This window comes from Aethina tumida, chromosome 4 (assembly GCF_024364675.1).
Source record: "Aethina tumida isolate Nest 87 chromosome 4, icAetTumi1.1, whole genome shotgun sequence".
NCBI classification, from domain to species: Eukaryota; Metazoa; Arthropoda; class Insecta; order Coleoptera; family Nitidulidae; genus Aethina; species Aethina tumida.
The window spans coordinates 18,603,291-18,622,492 of NC_065438.1; the positions used below are offsets into that span (position 1 = coordinate 18,603,291).

The following is a 19,202-nucleotide window of genomic DNA, read 5'->3' on the forward strand; positions in this document are numbered from 1 at the left end:
TTAATCATTAAAAATCCCTTTCAAAATTAAAGTTGACACATTTATGTCTAGCTCAATCCAGAAAAATATATGTAACATTTTATAGAGTTATAAAATAGTAGTTTTTACAATACTGTATAAAACAACAAAAGTAAATTAATATTATTTAAACAGTTCAAATTATATCAAAGAGTTATGGCTAATGTGTTTAACATTTTAAAAAGTTGCTATAATAATAACCATTACTGGTGTAAATTGAAATTAATATCAATCTGATTCACACGTTCATTTAACCTTAGTTAATTATGATATATTATTATTGTTATTATTATTTAAATTAAAATAATTGTGATTTATTATACAATATAATACCTCATTATAACGGAGCCATTTTCTATTAGTAGGTAGTGAAAATATTCACCTTCACTATAATAAAGATGCCTCCCAAATAAGTGCGTTTTTTATCTGATCTTGTCCCAAATAACGTGGATTCACAAACAAAAAACAAAAGCAAATAAAGCGGTGCGCACCCGTTTAAAAATACACCGCATGTGCCGATTCATAAAAGCATTTAACACAAAATAGTTTCGTGTTTGACCGTATAATATGGAACAATTATAAAAAATACAACGCGGGAGACAAGATCTCAAAATAAAACAGCATTTCGATGTCCCCGGATTGTGTAAGACCTGTATTCAGTTTCCATCAAACATTTATAGTGTTTACATAGGTGCGTTTTTGTTGCAACTCTTGTGCACAGGTCGACCGGGACAAATTCAGGAAGGTATGGATAACAACAGTTGTTCACCAGATCGTTTCGTACGAACGTAATTGGCCTCGTGAACATTTTTTTAGAGAAACATTTGTGCGTGTTAGTCATGTTTTCGTGATTCACACACTGTTTTACGGTGAAATCACTCATAATCCACCGAAAAACCGGTCACATTCGATTTACCCCCTCATTACCGTGCCCGGTGGTCGGTATAGCCGAAAGGGTTCGGTCCTTTTTCCAATTTCTACCCCACAAAATCGAACTTACAAGCTATTAAACATGGCAGGCACCATTTTGTTTTTGAGTGTTATCCAACATGTATTCTATTTTTACACAAACTTTTCTAATGGTATACAGTGACATTCATGTATTTTTAATCAGAGAAAACATGGACACACGATTAGGGGAGAATATTAGGGAACGATCACGAAGGCCGATTAGAAATAAAAAGTACAACAGGTTAGAGATTTTTTTGGAAAACCTAGTCTGAAAATTGTGTTCCTTACTAACGAGTTTGCCACTAACGTGTAGTATTGAGAAACTAACACCAGGATGTTTCCTGGTATTTTATGAGTTCACATAAAATGCGAGATTTACTAAAAAATATGGAGTTGAGCCACTGTTTTCTTAGTTTATGAGACTTTTACGGCGGTTCGTGAGTGTTTAAGAGTGATGGCCAATAAATGGTGTGCTATTAGATGAAATGTGGACTTCAATTTAGTAAAACAATTAATTTTATGTTTGTTGTTTAACAGTAGCAGATCCATTAACAGCATTAAAAGACGATCAAATATTAATGCCCACTTATTGAACGTCCAATCGAATTGAATTAACTGTAAACTATTGAGTCGATTTTAATTTGTGAAGGATTGAGTTGTATTTATGACCCATTTTGCCTAGAAGAGTTTACGGTGAAGACAAGAGGCCGCCCAAGCGTCTGTTCACGCCGGAAATCAAGAGGTTCCTCAAAGACTGGCTGGTAAGGCGACGAGAAAACCCATACCCCAACAGAGATGAGAAGAAAATGCTGGCCGTGCAAACCGGCCTAACTTACATACAGGTAAACGATTCACCTGTTACCACCTCAACTTATCTATCGAATTTTTCTAGGTGTGCAACTGGTTCGCCAATTGGAGGCGAAAATTGAAAAACGCCGGGAAAGAACCGCAAAGGAAAACCTGGGGGGACCTCATAAAGACGTACAACAGTCAGGTGCAGGGCAACGTGGAACACTTCAGCATTTGTTCCGACGACAGTATATGGGAAGAACCGGAAGACGGATACGAAGACGAGTACCACAACGAAGGCTACTCCAACAGTTCGCCGCACTACAAGGAGATAGCCAACCCGGCCGACCACAGCTACACCTACCGTGATAACATATACAACAACAACAATCAGGAGCAACAAAACCAATGCTATTACGTCAGTTCGACAACTGAGCCCGAACTGGAAGCAGCCAATCCGTTTTCCCAGTCGACTAAGTATAAGAATCACATAATGGAGAAGTACCTGAGGGACTGTCAAAAGCCGGAGTTCACTGATGCTAACAAGACGGACGATAAACCGTCGATGATTTCGAAGTGGTTAGAGAGTGCGGCTAACTTTAAGCCCAGTGAGAACAGCTACCTAGACTGGACCTTTCAGCAGAAGCAAAAGAAGAAGCCGAAGAAGGTGGCGCAAGAGGTGAATACTTGGCAAGTGCACGGCAGGGAGGAACTGGATGCAGCTGAAGCGTTAACCACCTTGGCTAATTCTAGAAAACAGTAATAATTTTTGGAGATGATTTAAGACTTTATTGGTTATCGAGTTGTGTAACCATTCGAATAACGTTTTTCCATTTTGCTATAGCAATTTAATGTTAATTCGAATGGTTAACTTCTTTTAGAAATAATCATATTTGTACCCTAGTGATATACCATAGTTAGGAATTGTTTCAATACATTAAAATTATTATTAAGGTACAAATATAACTGCATTTATGAATAGCATATCATATTGTTTGAAAATTATATAATTAGGGGCAATTTTCTGTGGATTGAACTGTGCGAGTATTTATTAATGAGTAAGTTGCAAGAAATTATTGTTATTCCTATTGTTTGATTCCTATTTATACTTTGTAAATAATTCATTTCAATACTGTGATGATTGATTACACTAACAATCAATTTATACTTTAGAATGTTACAAGTTGATCTAACTGGGACGATTTTGTTATGTAGATTATAGACTGATTTAAAATTTGTTATTGCTTGATTTTTTGAAAATAAAGGGTTTAAAAGACAAATGTTTTCCTACCAAATTATTCAAAACTTAAAATAAATTAATAACTACACAAATTGACAATATTGCAAATAAATTAATTATTGGAGCCAATTCTTCTTGGTGTCCCCACATTTTAACAATCTGTACAAATGAAGTCAATAAAATGTCTTTCTTTGTATGTATACTCAAAAAATTTAGAATTGTTCCAGGATTACGGACAAACTTATTGATCAGTTTGGCACTAATCAAATCCCACCACCAAAGATCTCCAGTGATAGATCCGGAAATTATAAAATTATCTACACCTTCTGTGATAACGTACACAACAACAATCAGGAGCAACAAAACCAATGCTACTATGTCAGTTCGACAACTGAGCCCGAAGTGGAAGCAGCCAATCCGTTCTCCCAATCAAACAAGTACAAGAATCACATAATGGAGAAATACCAGAGGGACTGCCAGAAGCCGGAGCTTACCGATGCGGACAAGACGGATGACAATCCGTCCATGACTTCGAAATGGTTGGAGAGTGCGGCCAACTTTAAGCCCAGCGAGAACAGCTTCCTGGATTGGACCTTTCAGCAGAAGCAAAAGAAGAAGGTGGCGCAAGAGATGAACACTTGGCGGGTACATCGCAAGGAGGAACTGGAGGCAGCTGAAGCATTAGCCGCCTTGGCTAATTACAGAGAACAATAAGAATTTTTGGAGATGATTTAAGACTTTGTTATGGAGTTGCGTAACCATTCGAATAGCGTTTTTCCATTTTGTTATAGCAATTTAATGTTAATTCGAATGGTTAACTTCTTTTAGAACTCATAACATATTTATACTCTAATGATATAGTTAATAATTGTTTCAATTCATTACAATTATTATTAAAGTACAAATATAACTGCATTTATGAATATCATATCATATTGTTATTATCTGCGGATTAAACTGGAATGTTGATTATAGACTGATTTAAAATTTGTTACTTAATTTTTTGAAAATAAATGGTTTAAAAAAGAAATGTTTTCCTACCAAATTGTTCATACATAAAATAAATTAATATTCGATTTTGTTAGTTATATTTTTCATAATTTATTACATATAAAACTATAAAATTTTACAATTGATACTGACAGTATAACAAATAAAATAATTATTCTGTAGTTGAAGCCAAATCTTCTTGGTGTCCCCACACTTTAACAGTCTGTACAGATGAAGTCAATAAAATGTCTTTCTTTGGATGTATACTCAAGGAATTTAGAACTTTTCCAGGATTGTGGACGAACTTATTGACCACTTTAGCACTTATCAAATCCCAACACCAAAGATCTCCAGTGGCAGACCCGGAAAATATAAAATTATCGTTTGCAATAACACCACTTTCTATTTGCATTTCATTAGTTTTATGTCCCAAATACCTAAAAATCAAACATTAATTGAAAACAAATATTATATAATAGCCACTGTAAGTACTAACTCTCCCAACATCTCCCCAGTGTTTTTATCCAAAAGCCTAACAGTGTTATCTGAAGAACTGACCAAAGTACATTGTCCATCATGGGTAAAACTGACAGATGTGATGGCTGCTCCAACAAAATCAGCATGACAAGAAGCATTCCTCATATCATACCTCCTGACAGAGCAATCAACTGACCCAGTTAAAATTTCATGGTCAGTCACTTGTATTGAATTAATACAATCTTTGGCGTCATTCAAGGTTTGAATGGGGTTCTCACTTCTCGACCTGGCATCCCAACACATCACAGTGTTGTCCAAACTGCCCGATATTGCCATGGTTGACTCCTCGTTGTATTTAACACACGTAACCGTGGAAGCGTGCTTACGAAACCTCCTCAGTGGTTGCCCAGTTGGTACATCCCAGATAATTACAGATTTATCTGATGAGCAGGAGGCAATCTGGCTACTGTCGCAAGAGCCAGCGGCATCCAGTACTTCATTTCCGTGACCGCCATACGTCTTCAACAAGAGGCTTTTGAAGGGATTCCACAGTTTCAGTTTTCTGTCTGAGCCACAAGTTAAACAGTAGGAACCGTCCACTGAAAACGTTCATTAAATTATTTGTTACGTGAATGTTCAACGATGAATTACCGTTAAATCGGACAGCTCGGACTGCTCCTTGGTTGCAGTCTATCGTATTTAAACAGTCTAAATGCATTTTCTAGTGTTTTGTTTACATTTTTCGGTTTAAAAACTTAGGTTATGTTAGCCGATTGAACTACTAGTACTACTTGCCTGTAGATAAAATTTAACAGGGGCATTTTATAAACTGTGCCTCAAACAAAACTTAAAATGTACGATTGACTACAAAAGCTTTTACATAATGTAAAAACGAAAAAAACGCAATATAAAAATTTATTTAACTAAATCATAAAAAAAATTATTTAAGTTAATTCAAAAATCGAATTCTGGGGGGTTCCCCATTCTTATCCTAAATTTTTACCACCTATTTTAGAAACACCTTATATTTTTCTTAGTTATGTGAATAAAAATTGTATATATATATATGTATATGCTATAACAAACTTTATTAAAAATTAGTTTCGACAGTACTTTTATAAAAGTCATAAATATAATATATTATATATAATAAAATGTTATTTGTATATATGTTTCTTATTATTATATTATTTTTTATCGTCCTTTGAAACATCTCTATCTCCTGGAGGGCATCTTTTCATTTTATTTTGCCAAATAGTATTTGTTTGTCTGACTTGAGCTGCCAAAGTTTCAACTTTGGCGGCCCAATCCTCCTCAGAATCTTCAGATGTGTTCTACAACCGGAAAAATTAATATTTAAATAAAAAACGATGAGAAATAATTCAACCTGATAATTAGCGGCGAACCACTCCGACTCTTGAGTAGGACTACGTGCATCATCCTCATATCCTGAACAAGTTCCTTGCGATCCTAAACTCCACGGAGACTGAGGAGCTGGAGGACGCACTATCCTTTCAGGTCTTCTAACCATGGCTCCACACCTTGAAAAACGTATTGTGATAATTTAAAACAAACACCAACGGTCACACATGCAACAGTTCATTCTAAAAGTATAATAAACAACTTAAAGTTAATTGGTTAACTGCTAAAACCCCCGAACGTTAGTGGACGTGTTAGTCGACTCGAAACACTAACATACTCGTTCTCCTGCAACCTCTCGATGATTTCGCAGTAGTTTCTTTCCTTCCTATCCACGAACTCGTTGATTCTCTTCTGCTCCTCCAACCACGACTTAACGTACCCAATCACGTTCTTACTTTCGTAACAAATCTCGTCGCGGTTTGTTTTAAGCACGTCAATTTCTGCTTCCAAATTCTTAACGGAATCGCTCGCATACCTTTGCTGTCGCTTCAGCTGTCCGAAGGAATTTTGAATGGCGCGCAGCTCGGAGGCCAAATTCTTGTTCCTCTGCAATAGGTCATCTTTCTCCTGTTGCACGTTGGCCAACTCCTGTATGTACTGCTCCAGCTGCTTCTTGAGTATGTCGTTCTTTTCTTGGATGTCAGCAATTGTGGCGGTTAAACGGGTTGTGTGACAAATTAGTTTTTCGTTCTGGAAATGAAATTGTTTAAAGTTTTAAGACTTGAATGGTTTATGCGTGGAACCTCAGCATTGAGTTGATTGTGCCTCTTCATCAGTCTGGAGACTTCGTTCTTGAGTAGCAGTATTTCGTCTTGGGCGCAAGAGAGTTGAATGCACTTGGAACTGGTCATATCTTTAACGTTTTTCTTCAGCTCATTTAATTTCGTTGTTTTAGCTTCGAGTTCTTTTTTTAACTGTAACAGCTCGCACTCCAGTTTACAAGACTGTTCCTTGTACTTTTCTTCCTGCAGCTGACACTTTTGAAGTTTTTCTGTAAGTTTGTTCTTTAAGTCGTTCATTTCCTTGTCTTTTTTAATACACGTTTCTTTGAGCTCTTCTATTTTTAAATCCTTTTGTTTCGCAATTGCCTCCACAGCTTTGTACTTAACTTGGGCTTCGTTTAGCCTCGATTTCAATTCCACTACATGGGTGCCAAGTGTTTCCACGACGTTCTTGTAAAATTCGACTTCACAGGGGCAAGGTATTTCACTGGTGTTGCACTCATTACAGGAGGCATTCTCCGTTTGCGTCAGACCTACACTTTTATTAATTTCATCAATCTAAAACAGTACAATTACTATCGTATCATAATTATTAAAAATAATTTACCGCAGTTCGGATTTCCTTAATCACTCTTTGGCACCTCATCATTTCGTGTTCCTTCTTCAACAAACTATCCATCTGGACTTTGCTGTTTTTGATTTCCAGCGCCATTTTCTTATTGCAATCAGCGTAATTTTTAATCTCTGTGGTTAATCTTTTAATTGTCTCTTGCAGTTCTAAAATCTCTTCGTCTTTGAACTTCACCACGTCCGCTTTCTGTTTGAGCTCGCCCATAATTTTCTGCATGCTTGATATGAGGTCTTCTTTCGCCCTCACTTCGTCCAATTTGCACTGTAGTTCTTTAATGATTTGCTGCTGTTCTTCCATTTCGTCTTGCTTTTTCAACCAACTCTCCGATTCCTTTTCTAGAGTGTCGATGGTCTTTTGTTTATTTACCATCTCACATTTGGCCTTATCCAGCTCGTTCACCATGTCTATTAATTTGTTATTTAATGTGTCCAATGAAGATGTCAAAACACAGATTTCCGATTCTTTGTTCTTTATTATCTCCTTCAATTCCTTTTCCTTTCGACAGTTACAAACCGAATGCTTTAGTCGTTCCAACTCACATTTGGTGTTAGCATGATTGGCTCTTTCCTGTTCCAAGCAAGCTTTCAGTTCTTTGCAACCTTCCTTACGAGGTTCGTCAAATTGCTGTGTAACTTGACAACCTCTACTTTCAGTTGTTCTGCTGGTTATTATTGAAAGTTTTGAATTGACGGTCCCAAGCAATTGACGCAAATTGTTGATCTCTTCGTCCTTGATCTCTAACATTTGTTTCATTTTCTTTAAATGTTCATCACAGCATGCTGTAGGTGCATCTTTCATCTCCAACATTTGTGTTACCTTCTTTGAACCTTCGTCACAGCATGGGGTAGGTGTGTCGTAGGGGAGTTGCTAGAACAAATTAATTAAATTCTAGTTAATAATTGTTTGATTAACACTTACTTCTATGCAATCCGCGGAACTGTTATTTTCAAAATTGTCATCCACCTCTCGCATCGTTGCTTTATCCGAGGACTTCTTGATTTCATTCTGGAGCTGCTCTAGCTGTTCCTGCATCCTCGCCACCTCCAAATCCTTTTGCTGAAGGGCGCGTCTCAACTTGTCCAGGTCTTGCTGATAACAAGTATTTGACGGTATTTGCTTGTTGGATATAGTATAATCCAATTCCTTGTACAACCCTTTCAAACATTCCTGGAGGTTGCTTATCTGGCTATCCTTGGCCTCCAGCGCCAGCCTCAGCTCGTTCATGCTCTCCTCGCAAGACAAATTCTGACACTCGTCATTGCTGACGCCCTTTTCCTCGAAGCATTTCGGCTCCGTTCTGGACTCAATCATTAAAATTTCGTACTTTTGTAGCAGCTCGTTAAAATTGCCTTGCAAAAATTCGAGTTCTTGTTGTTTCACGTATAAATCATCGTGCGACTTCTGTATCTCGTATATGGCGTCTTGATGGTTCTCGTAGAACTTCTCGAGATTTTCGTGGGCACTACGCAGACCTCTTTCTTTCTCCCGCACTTCCACGTTCGCCTTCTCCAAATCGGCCAACGCGTTCTGATGGTTGCGGTACAGAAGCTGGAATTGTTGTTCCAGTTGTTTAATTTTGCAGTTCTTGTTGCAAATTATCGTTTTCAGTTCGGTCAGATTCTTGGACCAACGCATCACCTTTTCGCCGCACTTCCTTGTGGCCTTTTTGTGTTCTTCGTTTGCCATTTCGGTCTTTTTGGCCGTCACTGACAGTTCGGCGATGTTCTTGTTTAGATCTTTGATGGTGTTTTTTAAGTCGGTGTTTTGTTGGATCATCTCTTTTAAGTTACACTTGATTTCCGAAACAATTTCTTGGTAGTGTTTTTTGCACGTCTCTTGTTTGGTTATGAGTTTCTGGAGGTCTTGGATTCTGGACTCATTGATTTGATTCATTTGATTTTCCAGTTTCATTTGTTGCTCTAGAGCTAACAATTTACAACTTAATTGTTTATTGGTTTCGTTTACTTCGTTTAACGTTTCGTTCAGCTGCTTATTGTTTAGATCTGCAGTTTCTTCTTTGTCCTTAAAACACATAGTTATTTCCCCCAAGATTCTTGTGACTTAGTAACTTACTAGAAGCTTCTGTAGATTTAATAATTGCTCAGAGGTGTTCGCCATTTCAATCCTGAAATACTCAATGACTTTTTCATAGTGATCTCTTTGTTTGCACAAGTTGTTCAGCAGTTTGCTGTTCTCTGAATTTTCTCCCTGAAAGGCTCGTTTGTAACTGAGACTTAACAATTTAAATCAACAAGCAAAAGCATAAAGGTAAGAAAGCAGTACAAGTTTTACCTCTCTAATCTTTAATAATGATTGATACTTATATAGTTGACCTTCAAGCTCCTCTATGTTCTGTAACGTTTCGCAATGCTCTAACTCTAATTCCAGATTTAGCTCTTGCAGACTTTTATAACTGTGTGTAATTGCTGCGTGCTAAAATTAATTTACACGTTTATTTAATCATTTCAGGAGTTGTTCAGGATTACCTCCTTCGTAATTGTATCTCTTTTCTCTTCGGCATCTAATAAAAATGCGTATAAAATATTGAAGATACCTTTCTGTTCGTGGATCTAAAATAACTGTAATTATCTTCTGGGAGTCTTAGTTTTTTTAAACTTACATTCCTGACTAAGCCAAATCAAACAGCTTCATGCTGGGGATGGGTAAAATAATTGTGGTTATGTGTGTGTGTAAAAAATTTATTATTTATTTAAAAATAAACTGGTATTTTGTCACTGGGAACGTATAAATAAATAAAATAAATAAATTCATTTAGGAGACATGCCACAGGTTAATATCCCTTAATTCTAACACTAAAATATACTGTTAGTGTTGTTTTAGCAACCTAATCTAAAGGGCAAGGTTTAGTTTTACATCTAAATACAAAATACAAAAAATTGTAAACCGTTAAGTAGCAAGGCAAGACGAGTTTTGTACCAAAAGTAAACATCAAACATCATGCACAGATTTATTTGGTGGTTTTGGTTCGGAACCTCCAAACCAACGAGCTGCCCATCCTACACTTACAGTTTCTTCGGATTTATGTTTTAGCTCATCCAGGTCGTGTTTGGTCGCAATTAATGCCTCTTGGAGGTTGGAAATTGTAATTTTTTGTTGGTCAATCTGCAAAATTAACTTTTATCAGTGTTAATCCGCGGAAAATTGTGTTCAGTACTCACCTCAATTTTGTGTTTTTCTTCGGTGGCCTCAAGAACGTTTATGGTGTTTAAGTACAGGTCCACCTAGTTGCATTAAGAACAGGAAAAACAAGCATAGGGGGCGAAGCAAGAATAAGAATATAAAATTATGAAGAAAACTTACGGCTGTTTCCAAATTTTTGGCTCGTTGTTTGGCATCTTCCAAAGCAGCTTCCAGTTGACAGATTTTGTCTTTGTAGTCGACAGATTCTTTTCGTCTGGCCTCCTTTTCCGCATTTAACTTCTCCTCCATCTCTTTAATATCCTGCAATAGTTCTCAATAATCTCCACTTCAAGCATCTCCAACGTTACTTACTGTCGCAAGTTGCTCTGCTGGGGAGTCGTCTGCGTTTGAGGGTGACTGAAAACATACGTCGTTAATTAATTTTAAACTATGCCGAGAGCCAGGCACGTCGTGAGGAATATGATATCTATTTTAAGATCGTATGCCGTTTGGCATTCAAAATAAACCGGGAAGAAATCATTGCAATGTATAATCGGTACGAATTATTTAGTTAAAATGACTCCCTTTTCTAATTTAGATCTATTTTGGGACATGCTTGTTTTTGTTTTGGTTTCTATTTTTTACGGTCGAGAGTTATTTTTAACTAGAGCATCCGGTATAGACAGGAGAAGTAATAATTGTCTTGTGAATAAATCGACTTACGCATTCGGGATCGCAAAATGATACTCTACGCTTTCTTTTTCTTCTTTTCTAAAAATAATTTATTGTTTTGAATGTTTGGTTTTGATATAAGATTAACAGAACACGGGTTCTCGATAGAAGCTTTGAAAGATGCTTACGTTGTAGTTGGTGTGGCAAGAGGTAAGTTTCTCCTTCAAGTCTCCGATTATGCTGTTTAGGTGATCTATGTCCTTTTGGTACGCCTGAAAAGTACTTAAATAATACAACATCACAGCATTTAACCAAAACTTACTTTATCTTTTTCCTCTTGAATCTCCAAGGCTCTCTTCAGGTTGTTTCTTATTTCAATAACCGTGGCATTCAACTCGTTGACTTCGTCATTGTTTACCTGTGAAACAAATTAAAAAATATTAATATTTAAATGAACAATTTTTCTGTATGGTAGGACAAGATAAAATGGGGAAGGGTGGGAACTTACTTCTTTTGGACTACCCTTTGCTTGCTGACAATTATATAACTGTTCTTCCAATGATTTAACAATGCATTGATACCTATCTTCCAGAATCTAGATAAGAGGTTGTTAAAGTAATTTTAAACCGTTTATAAATTGCAATAATCGATGAACTCACATCCCTTTGAGTATTCGAATAGAGCTGTGATTTGGCCAACTCTATTTCCAACTCTTTGATTTTGCACAAGTAAGGTTCGGCGGAAATCTGAGAGCAAAATTAAAATACAACTCATTACACCTATAAAAACCTTACAGGCACTTGACCAGGTGAAGAAATCACTTGTTTTAGATTCAGCTCATATTCCAGCTGCGCCACTTTTTCAATGTAGCTCTCATGTATCTACAAACGATTTAAGATGAAGACGCAACAGTTGAACGAAACCTGGAGTTACTTGTAACAATTTGGCCTCGTTCTGCCTGGCCAGCTTCAACTCGTTCTCGAGTCCGGTAACTTTACATGAAACTTTGTCTTCCTGGTTCTGAAACGGAGGCCTTAAGAAAAAATATCGGGCTTAATTGTTGCAGCTTACGCAAAGTATCTGCCTTATTCTGCACTTCAGACAGTCCTTTATTTTGGCAAGCTGATCAACCTATAATTTACTTTGATGATTGAATTTTGTAACAAGGAGATGTGGATGAATACCTCGCGTCTTAGCACGTTTATCTCGCAGGCCTTTCGTCTGTTGTCGCAAAGTATTTCGCACAGTTTTTTCTTGCATTCATCCTGAAATATCGTCAGTGGTACTCGAGCAATCGATTGAATCTGGATTCGATCTTACTCTTTCCTCATCCAGCTTCCTGTTGCGTCCTTTGAGAATGTCTCTGACTTTGCAGAAGTCCTGAAACTTTTTCTCGAGTGTCTCCAATTCCGATTGGACTTGCTCGTAATTTCTTTCATTTCTCTCTTTTTCTAATTTTAGTTTTGCTGCCTGTAATTTGTGGTAATAGGTTGAGGTGTTGAGTGTCATTAGTGTTGAAAATTGTAGTGGTTACCTCTGAATTATAATTATCTCGTTCAGATATAAGAGAATTAATCTAAAATTGTTCTGAATGAAACTTTTACCTCTAAATATCTAAATCCTGACAAACCTTGATGTTTAATTCTGCACAAATACAATCTCTGTCCTAAATTAATGTAAAAATGGTTAATGAAGAAACAAATTAAAGAGAACCGATGATCTCAATTAGGCAACAAACGAGTACGCTCACAATCGATTTATTTTATAACCACGTACGCAAATTTTAATAGTTACATCGTATTAATTGTGAGTCACAATAGTGTCCATGCTCTCCTTCAAATATTTCATTTTGACTCTCATGTCGCCCATTTCCCCCAACATTTTTTTAATGATGTCCATCAACAGCCATAACTGCTCGTCCCGCACCGACAAGCCTTGTTTCAAGACGTCCACCTCGTACACCAGAACCTTCCAATAATCCAGACTGTTGTTCGGGATCTTAGGCTTCTGCTCCAGGTCGTGCATTTGCTTGTACGAGTAGGATTTCATCGTGTTGATGGAGTCTTTCAGTTTCCTCGTTATTTCGTTAACCCCTTTATCCTGCAACACGATGGGTTCAAAACTCTGAAGAAGGATTTCAACAGAAGCCTACAAGTTTTGCTTCAGTTGCAGAACACACCGCCTCAATTATCCCGATTGTTTTTTTCATGTATAATTTTTTACATATTATTAAGACGATAAGCTCAGACAAATTTTGTAGATACGCATTCTTAATTAGATATCTGTTTTCCAACTTGGTCAAAGTGGCGTCTGATTTATCGTCACACTCCTCGCACATGGTAATTTTTAAAGACCGTTTAACAAAAACTGACACGGAAACTGACAACTGTTGTCAATAATCATAAAACTCACGTAGTCTGCAATAATTTTATCGGCAAAGTTTAGAAGAAGCTTCACGCATTTGGTCATGGAATACACTTTGGTCGTAACCTTCGAGAAAACCTCCAACCCGTCATGCGTGTGATCGTTCAGCTCTTTAATCTTCTTCCTCATCCGGACTATTTCGTCGGTCTCGTAGCATTTGCACGTCTCGTCGTGAGCACCGATCAGCTTGCATCTGCAAACGTTTCGCCTGACCGGCGCAGCTTCTTCCTCCATTATAATAATTTGCCGCTGACTCAAAAAACAGTAAAAATCATAATAATATATTAAAACATCATAAAAACAATTGTATAATGAGTGTATAACGTGTAAAACAATCGGCAATTATGTTTTGTTCTCGAAATTGTTCACGTACGTCTTGACCGGCGTACGACTGGGTACGACCACACGTTCATCTTGCTCCAAAACATCGTCGTGAGTCGAAAAGTCGGCAAACGTGTAGTGCCTGCTCAAACCGCCAGCCGTGTACTTGGATTTCTCCCTGACGGGTTTCAGCAGGTGTCTGAAGCTGGAGAACTCGCTGAGGTCGCCCTCCGATTTGCACGAGTGCAACTTGTCGATGGATTTGTCCAGCTCCTTGCTCGTTAAGGGACACTTAACCGGCCCTTTTTGCAGGGTGCTGCAACGGCATTCGGTCCCTTTGACTTCCACACATTCCGTGGTTCTCCTGGAGGAGCGGCTCGACTCTTTGTGGATGTAAATCACCGTGGACTTGCCGGACTCCACCGTTCTTCTGTTGTGATTTATCGTGATCAAGGGCATTTCTTGGTCGCCCATCGCATAGGATTGTATTTCGGAAGGGTTTTTGGGAGCAAAGAATAGGTTTTGTTTTTGGATTCGGGTATCGCCAGCTTCGGGACTCTGGATAACACTGGCGTCATTATTTGAACTAAAACTTTCGAGAACAACATTGAACCAACCAAACTACAGAAACAAACGTTAAGTAATTGTGTTTTTATTATTGACGTGCACAACACAGGTTTAGTGAATAGAGCCATAGTGAAATTTAGAGACTTTTTTTGCGTTCGGCTTTCGTAATTTCTCGGCATCAGCGTTATCGGTAAACATTACTTTCTTCGGACAAAGCCTTTTTAGGCAACCACGCTTTCGGGTATGTAATTTAGGCTCTAACTTTGGGTGTTCTATCTCTTCCCAAATCTCCTGTAAAATCAATTCGATAAATAGCCGCCCCAGTTTACTTCTTTGATTGGTTCAATGTCTTTCGACGCCTTAGTTCTGCCCACATTACCTGTTGCTTAAGCTGCTTTATTTCCTTCCTCAGTTCCTTGATGATGTCATCCTTGAAAGCAGTCTGTTTGTCGGCCTGAAGACATCTCTCCTCCAACTGTTGGATGTCTCGTTTCAGCAGGATGATCATGTCGTGTTTAGCTGCCACCTCTTCAGTTAAAGCCCTTCTCATCTCCTCCATTTGCTAAAAACCAAACAGGTTAAGTTAATGGAATTATGAAACATCAACCATTACCTGTGGAAAATTTAAACGCTAAAGCGAATGTTATTATAATTAAGCACTAATAAAAGCTATTATCGCGACAATGCCTAATTAGAGATCATCAAGTTTTGAGTATTAGTAAAATTTGAACGTACCCGTTTTACGTTCTCGTAATCAATACGTAAACACTCCAACTCCTCCTTTAAAGACTTGTCTTTGTTTGGTTCCAACTGAATCTTTAGTTCTAGATTCTTCACATTTCTGAAAAGTGAAAATAGTGAATAGAATTAAAAGTGGACTAGATGGAAACTTACTTGTCGGATTCTTCTAGTTCAATCTCTTTCTTGGTCAGTTTATCTTGAATCTGTAAAAGTGGATGAAAATGGAAGTAATTGTTTTGATCTTTATTCAAAGTTAACCTTATATTAAACTTAATACGTACATAGAACAACAGTAAAAGTCATAAATATATGGAAACGTGTATTTGTCAACAAGCACATGAATGGGAATCTTTTTTAATGGAACGTTTCGGTCGTTTTACCTGTTTACATTTAGTTTCTTCGGTCCTGTCAGTTTCTGCCTCAGCCCTAAAATCCCAAAACACTTAAATAACATAGATGGCAACTCAAGACTCTTCTTACTTTAGCTCTGCAAACTTATCAATGGCCCTGCTATCGAAAATATCTTTCTTTTCGATGGTGAAAAACCTCAGACCTTTCAAATTCCAATTGTTCGTTTGGATGCCTCTGTTCAACAGTTCGATCAGACTCTTTTGATCGTTCTCGAGCTGAAAAATCCGCTGCAAAGGTTCCGATAATAAGTCGTTGGTCACGTCGTGTTCCCGATATTTTTTCATCACCTGCAGGAAAATCTCGTTTAAAATCACAATTTTAACTCGGCCAATTAACTTACACGCATCACAATCAGGACGGGATATTCACTGGATTAGTTTTTTTAGGGTTTTTTTGGGATTTCACTGGAGGCGAGGAAAATCGTTTCGTTTCGGGATTTACGCGTTTTTTTAATAGGTAAATTAGTTACGGATTTTGGCGGTTTATATTATATAATATAACACATATAAATAGATGTTAATTTTCGGTAAATTTACCTCGCAAATGCATTTTGCACTCTGCTTCAATTTTTCTTCAAGATTCTGCACTCTTTCGGACGCTTCATACTCCAATTCTTGGACGGCGGATATGAGCAACTCGTTTTGCTCCTGCAAGTCGTCTATCCATTCTCTCTGAAGTTTCATCTTTTCCTGAAATATGATGTCTAATTGAACATTTATGGACAGTGGGAAGCAACTTTTAAAGAATTAATTATTTAGAAGAAAAATTATAATTATTAAATTGCGAATTACAATTCAATTCGATAAATGAAATTGATGAAACCAAAACCAACACAAAAAAGATTTTGATAGTAAATTACTAATATAGAGAAATCTAATTTTATTTAGCAATTGCTAAATTACGAATTATAGTATTTGTAAGTCTTGATAGATTTTTGTAGTCCAGCTTCAATTCGATAAATGATATTAAACAAAAACCAACACATAAAAAAGATTTCGATGGTAAATTACTGATAAAGGGAAATCTAATTTTATTTAGCAATTGCTAAATTACCAATTACAATATTTGTAAATCTTTATAGATCTTTGAAGTCCAGCTTCAATTCGATAAATGATATTAAACAAAAATCAACACATAAAAAAGATTCTGGTGGTTAATTGCTTATAAAGGAAAATCTAATTTTATTTAGCAATTGCTAAATTACGAATTAAAACATTTGTAGGTCTTTAAAGATCTTTGTGGAACAGCTTCAATTCTAAAAAATGATATTAAACAAAAACCAACACAAAAAAGATTCTGACGATTAATTACTGATAAAGGAAAATCTAATTTTATTTAGCAATTGCTAAATTATGAATTATAATATTTGTAGGTCTTTAAAAAACTTTGTAGTCCAGCTTCAATTCGATAAATAATATTAAAAAAAAAAACAACACAAAAAAGATTCTGACGGTTAATTACTGATAAAGGAAAATCTAATTTTTTAGCAATTGCTAAATTACGAATTACAATATTTATAGGTCTTTAAAGAACTTTGTAGTCCAGCTTCAATTCGAAAAATGATATTAAACATAAACCAACACATAAAAAAGATTCTAATGGTTAATTATTGATAAACGAAAATCTAATTTTATTTAGCAATTGCTAAATTACGAGTTACAATATTTGTAGGTCTTTATAGATCTTTGTAGTCCAGCTTCAATTCGATAAATGATATTAAACAAAAACAAATACATAAAAAAGATTCTGATGGTTAATTACTGATAAAGGAAAATCTAATTTTATTTAGCAATTTCTAAATTATAAATTATAATATTTGTAGGTCTTTATAGAATTTTGTATTCCAGCTTCAATTCGATAAATGATATTTTTAATTATTTTATATTATTATATAATATTTAATATTTTGATAGTTTATTCAAGAAAAAAGAAAAATTTAATTTTATTTAACAATTGTTAAAATTTGCAGTCTTTGTTAAATTTTCTTGTACAATTTCCATAATTTGAACAGTTAAAAAAAATTATAATTCACTATAATGAAGAAATGTATTATACATCTATAAAAATTATTAAATTAAATAGTAATATACTAATATTTCATTATTCTTCTAAAATGTAAATTATCAAATGAATATCAACAAGTTACACGTAAATTAAGATAATTTTGTGATGTGGATTTGAAGTTGGCGGTACCGCGCTCCATCGGTAAATGACGTGAGTTCGTGTACAAAGCCACACCCACCCGATCATTTATTTATTTTTTTCTGCTGCGAATTTCGCGTAGGGTCGTCCGTGTGAATTACCTGAACCGCTTCGGGTCTCTGGTCCGCCTCGATGATCCTCATCTTCTCCTCGTAGCATCTCTTGAACTGTTTGGCGATGTCCAGCGTGTCGGTCTCGGCGCACGGCTCGCCCTTCTCCATCACCTGGCATCCTTCGGGCCTGAAGCCCTTGTGTTTGCATTCCGGCCCCTTCGTGCACATCGTGGTTCGTCGTTGTTCTAACAAAAACACGGTCCGGACGTGAAATTTCAACGTGTTGTATAATAATATGTCTAGTGTGTTTGGAACGTCATATTTTTTTGACGTTGCTAACCATCAGCCTTCTACAATTTTCCCCACTTAACACGAATTCGTAAAACTCGGCCAAGTTTGTTCTGTTTACCTCGCCAAAAATAAACTCCTGCTGCACCCAAAAACCCTTCCCTGCTCGGACATGTGCGTATCCGCACGTTTCGATTTGATGCTGTTTGGCCGTGGCAGACACCGTGGAGAACGCGGTCTTGTTTGTACTGATATGGTGTCCTAATTGAAATTTTCTCAACTATTTAATTAGCCATATCTATGGTCGTGACTAGGTTCTAATGTATATTTGTTGTACCCATGTTATTTATTAATAATCAAGGTCTACGTATGATTCCTAATCAAATTAGATGCACGCATTCTAAATGTAGACTTACGTAGAAATTTATTATTTGATTTTGTTACTTTATTTTAAAAAAGCATCATCATAATTACCTATATTTACTCTATAAATCTCCAGTAAGGTTCATGATGTAAAGATTAAAGAAATAAAACACTAAATAATAATAATAAATACTGATAAACACATTATAAACAAGAATTAAATAAAATAATAACTTCAATAATTAATATATTCAAATATAATATGATCCTAATATATATATATATATATATATATATATATATATATTAATTAATTTATGTTTGTAAAATGTATTTACAAGTTCAAATTGGCGTCCTAATAACACTGCGCATGTCTAAAAATCAAATTGGCATACTGATAATAAACACTGCGCATGTGCAACTGGATCTCTCCTCAGTACAACCACATTTCTTTAGATAAAATTACTTATTAAGGTTTCTTGAATTGATAACCCAGTTAAGCACTACAAATTTCAAATACAATACGATTACATTTATTAATATGATTGTAAAATATTTATTTCAAAGACCAAATTGGCATCCTGATAATAAACACAGCGCATGTGCCACTGTAACTGTACTCGGTACAACTACATTTCTTTAGATAAAAGTAGTCCAGAGAAGTATTACAAAATATTTCACTAAATACAGGGCCAGTCAAATAGCACAAAATTTAAAATTAAAAATTTTTTAGTATTTGTTTTAAAGATTTTAGTTCAAATTTTGTCCAGTCAGAATAA

At 36.0% G+C, this 19,202-nt stretch overlaps 4 protein-coding genes across 8 annotated transcripts; 1 reads left to right on the forward strand and 3 right to left on the reverse strand.

Annotated features, from left to right (window-relative positions):
* Positions 1–594: 594 nt before the first annotated feature.
* Positions 595–3,038, forward strand: LOC109601869 (homeobox protein Mohawk-like). Of its 4 annotated transcripts, none has more exons than XM_020018159.2 (4): positions 595–763; positions 1,133–1,210; positions 1,652–1,811; positions 1,862–3,038. In XM_020018159.2, the coding sequence occupies exons 2-4, from the start codon at positions 1,140–1,142 to the stop codon at positions 2,519–2,521; spliced, it is 891 nt and encodes a 296-aa protein (XP_019873718.1). In that variant the 5' UTR covers positions 595–763; positions 1,133–1,139; the 3' UTR covers positions 2,522–3,038. The 4 variants fall into 4 exon arrangements, with proteins under 4 accessions (XP_019873718.1, XP_049822064.1, XP_049822062.1 ...); XM_049966107.1 differs by having other exon boundaries at positions 1,655–1,811; XM_049966105.1 differs by lacking the exon at positions 595–763 and having other exon boundaries at positions 772–1,210.
* A 1,031-nt stretch (positions 3,039–4,069) lies between these two features.
* LOC109601870 (WD repeat domain-containing protein 83) lies at positions 4,070–5,293 on the reverse strand. Its single transcript, XM_020018161.2, has 3 exons — positions 5,117–5,293; positions 4,485–5,064; positions 4,070–4,425 (listed from the first exon to the last, which is right to left on the reverse strand). The coding sequence occupies exons 1-3, from the start codon at positions 5,181–5,183 to the stop codon at positions 4,161–4,163; spliced, it is 912 nt and encodes a 303-aa protein (XP_019873720.2). The 5' UTR covers positions 5,184–5,293; the 3' UTR covers positions 4,070–4,160.
* Positions 5,294–5,526: 233 nt separating this feature from the next.
* LOC109601876 (putative leucine-rich repeat-containing protein DDB_G0290503) lies at positions 5,527–18,523 on the reverse strand. Its single transcript, XM_049966738.1, has 34 exons — positions 17,821–18,523; positions 16,054–16,206; positions 15,587–15,804; positions 15,487–15,532; positions 15,260–15,309; positions 15,101–15,206; positions 14,979–14,996; positions 14,745–14,927; positions 13,826–14,356; positions 13,466–13,726; positions 12,869–13,153; positions 12,374–12,523; positions 12,238–12,318; positions 12,125–12,184; positions 11,987–12,073; positions 11,848–11,934; positions 11,713–11,799; positions 11,562–11,648; positions 11,376–11,471; positions 11,242–11,325; positions 11,105–11,152; positions 10,754–10,798; positions 10,562–10,702; positions 10,420–10,482; positions 10,196–10,363; positions 9,727–9,810; positions 9,533–9,673; positions 9,314–9,448; positions 8,159–9,262; positions 7,217–8,107; positions 6,631–7,167; positions 6,165–6,577; positions 5,853–6,006; positions 5,527–5,799 (listed from the first exon to the last, which is right to left on the reverse strand). Exons 1-34 carry the CDS (start codon positions 17,998–18,000, stop codon positions 5,653–5,655), a joined length of 6,921 nt encoding a protein of 2,306 aa, XP_049822695.1. The 5' UTR covers positions 18,001–18,523; the 3' UTR covers positions 5,527–5,652.
* LOC109601877 (uncharacterized) lies at positions 12,795–13,776 on the reverse strand. Of its 2 annotated transcripts, none has more exons than XM_049965931.1 (2): positions 13,466–13,776; positions 12,795–13,153 (listed from the first exon to the last, which is right to left on the reverse strand). In XM_049965931.1, the coding sequence occupies exons 1-2, from the start codon at positions 13,709–13,711 to the stop codon at positions 12,854–12,856; spliced, it is 546 nt and encodes a 181-aa protein (XP_049821888.1). In that variant the 5' UTR covers positions 13,712–13,776; the 3' UTR covers positions 12,795–12,853. The 2 variants fall into 2 exon arrangements, with proteins under 2 accessions (XP_049821888.1, XP_019873732.2); XM_020018173.2 differs by lacking the exon at positions 13,466–13,776 and adding an exon at positions 13,206–13,459.
* Positions 18,524–19,202: the final 679 nt, after the last annotated feature.

Excerpts from the sequence above, each read along its gene's own strand:
- LOC109601870 (XM_020018161.2), bottom strand. The coding sequence starts at position 5,183 with ATGCATTTAGACTGTTTAAATACGATAGACTGCAACCAAGGAGCAGTC. Across the intron at positions 5,065-5,116 it reads CCGAGCTGTCCGATTTAACG|TGGACGGTTCCTACTGTTTA; the intron begins GTAATTCATCGT and ends GAACGTTTTCAG. Across the intron at positions 4,426-4,484 it reads ACTGGGGAGATGTTGGGAGA|GTATTTGGGACATAAAACTA; the intron begins GTTAGTACTTAC and ends TTTGATTTTTAG.
- LOC109601869 (XM_049966105.1), top strand. The coding sequence starts at position 1,068 with ATGTATTCTATTTTTACACAAACTTTTCTAATGGTATACAGTGACATT. Across the intron at positions 1,211-1,651 it reads AGAAATAAAAAGTACAACAG|AAGAGTTTACGGTGAAGACA; the intron begins GTTAGAGATTTT and ends CATTTTGCCTAG. Across the intron at positions 1,812-1,861 it reads CCGGCCTAACTTACATACAG|GTGTGCAACTGGTTCGCCAA; the intron begins GTAAACGATTCA and ends GAATTTTTCTAG.
- LOC109601876 (XM_049966738.1), bottom strand. The coding sequence starts at position 18,000 with ATGTGCACGAAGGGGCCGGAATGCAAACACAAGGGCTTCAGGCCCGAA. Across the intron at positions 12,185-12,237 it reads TAAACGTGCTAAGACGCGAG|GTTGATCAGCTTGCCAAAAT; the intron begins GTATTCATCCAC and ends AGTAAATTATAG. Across the intron at positions 5,800-5,852 it reads GGTTCGCCGCTAATTATCAG|AACACATCTGAAGATTCTGA; the intron begins GTTGAATTATTT and ends TTCCGGTTGTAG.
- LOC109601877 (XM_049965931.1), bottom strand. The coding sequence starts at position 13,711 with ATGGAGGAAGAAGCTGCGCCGGTCAGGCGAAACGTTTGCAGATGCAAG. Across the intron at positions 13,154-13,465 it reads ATAAAATTATTGCAGACTAC|GATAAAGGGGTTAACGAAAT; the intron begins GTGAGTTTTATG and ends ATCGTGTTGCAG.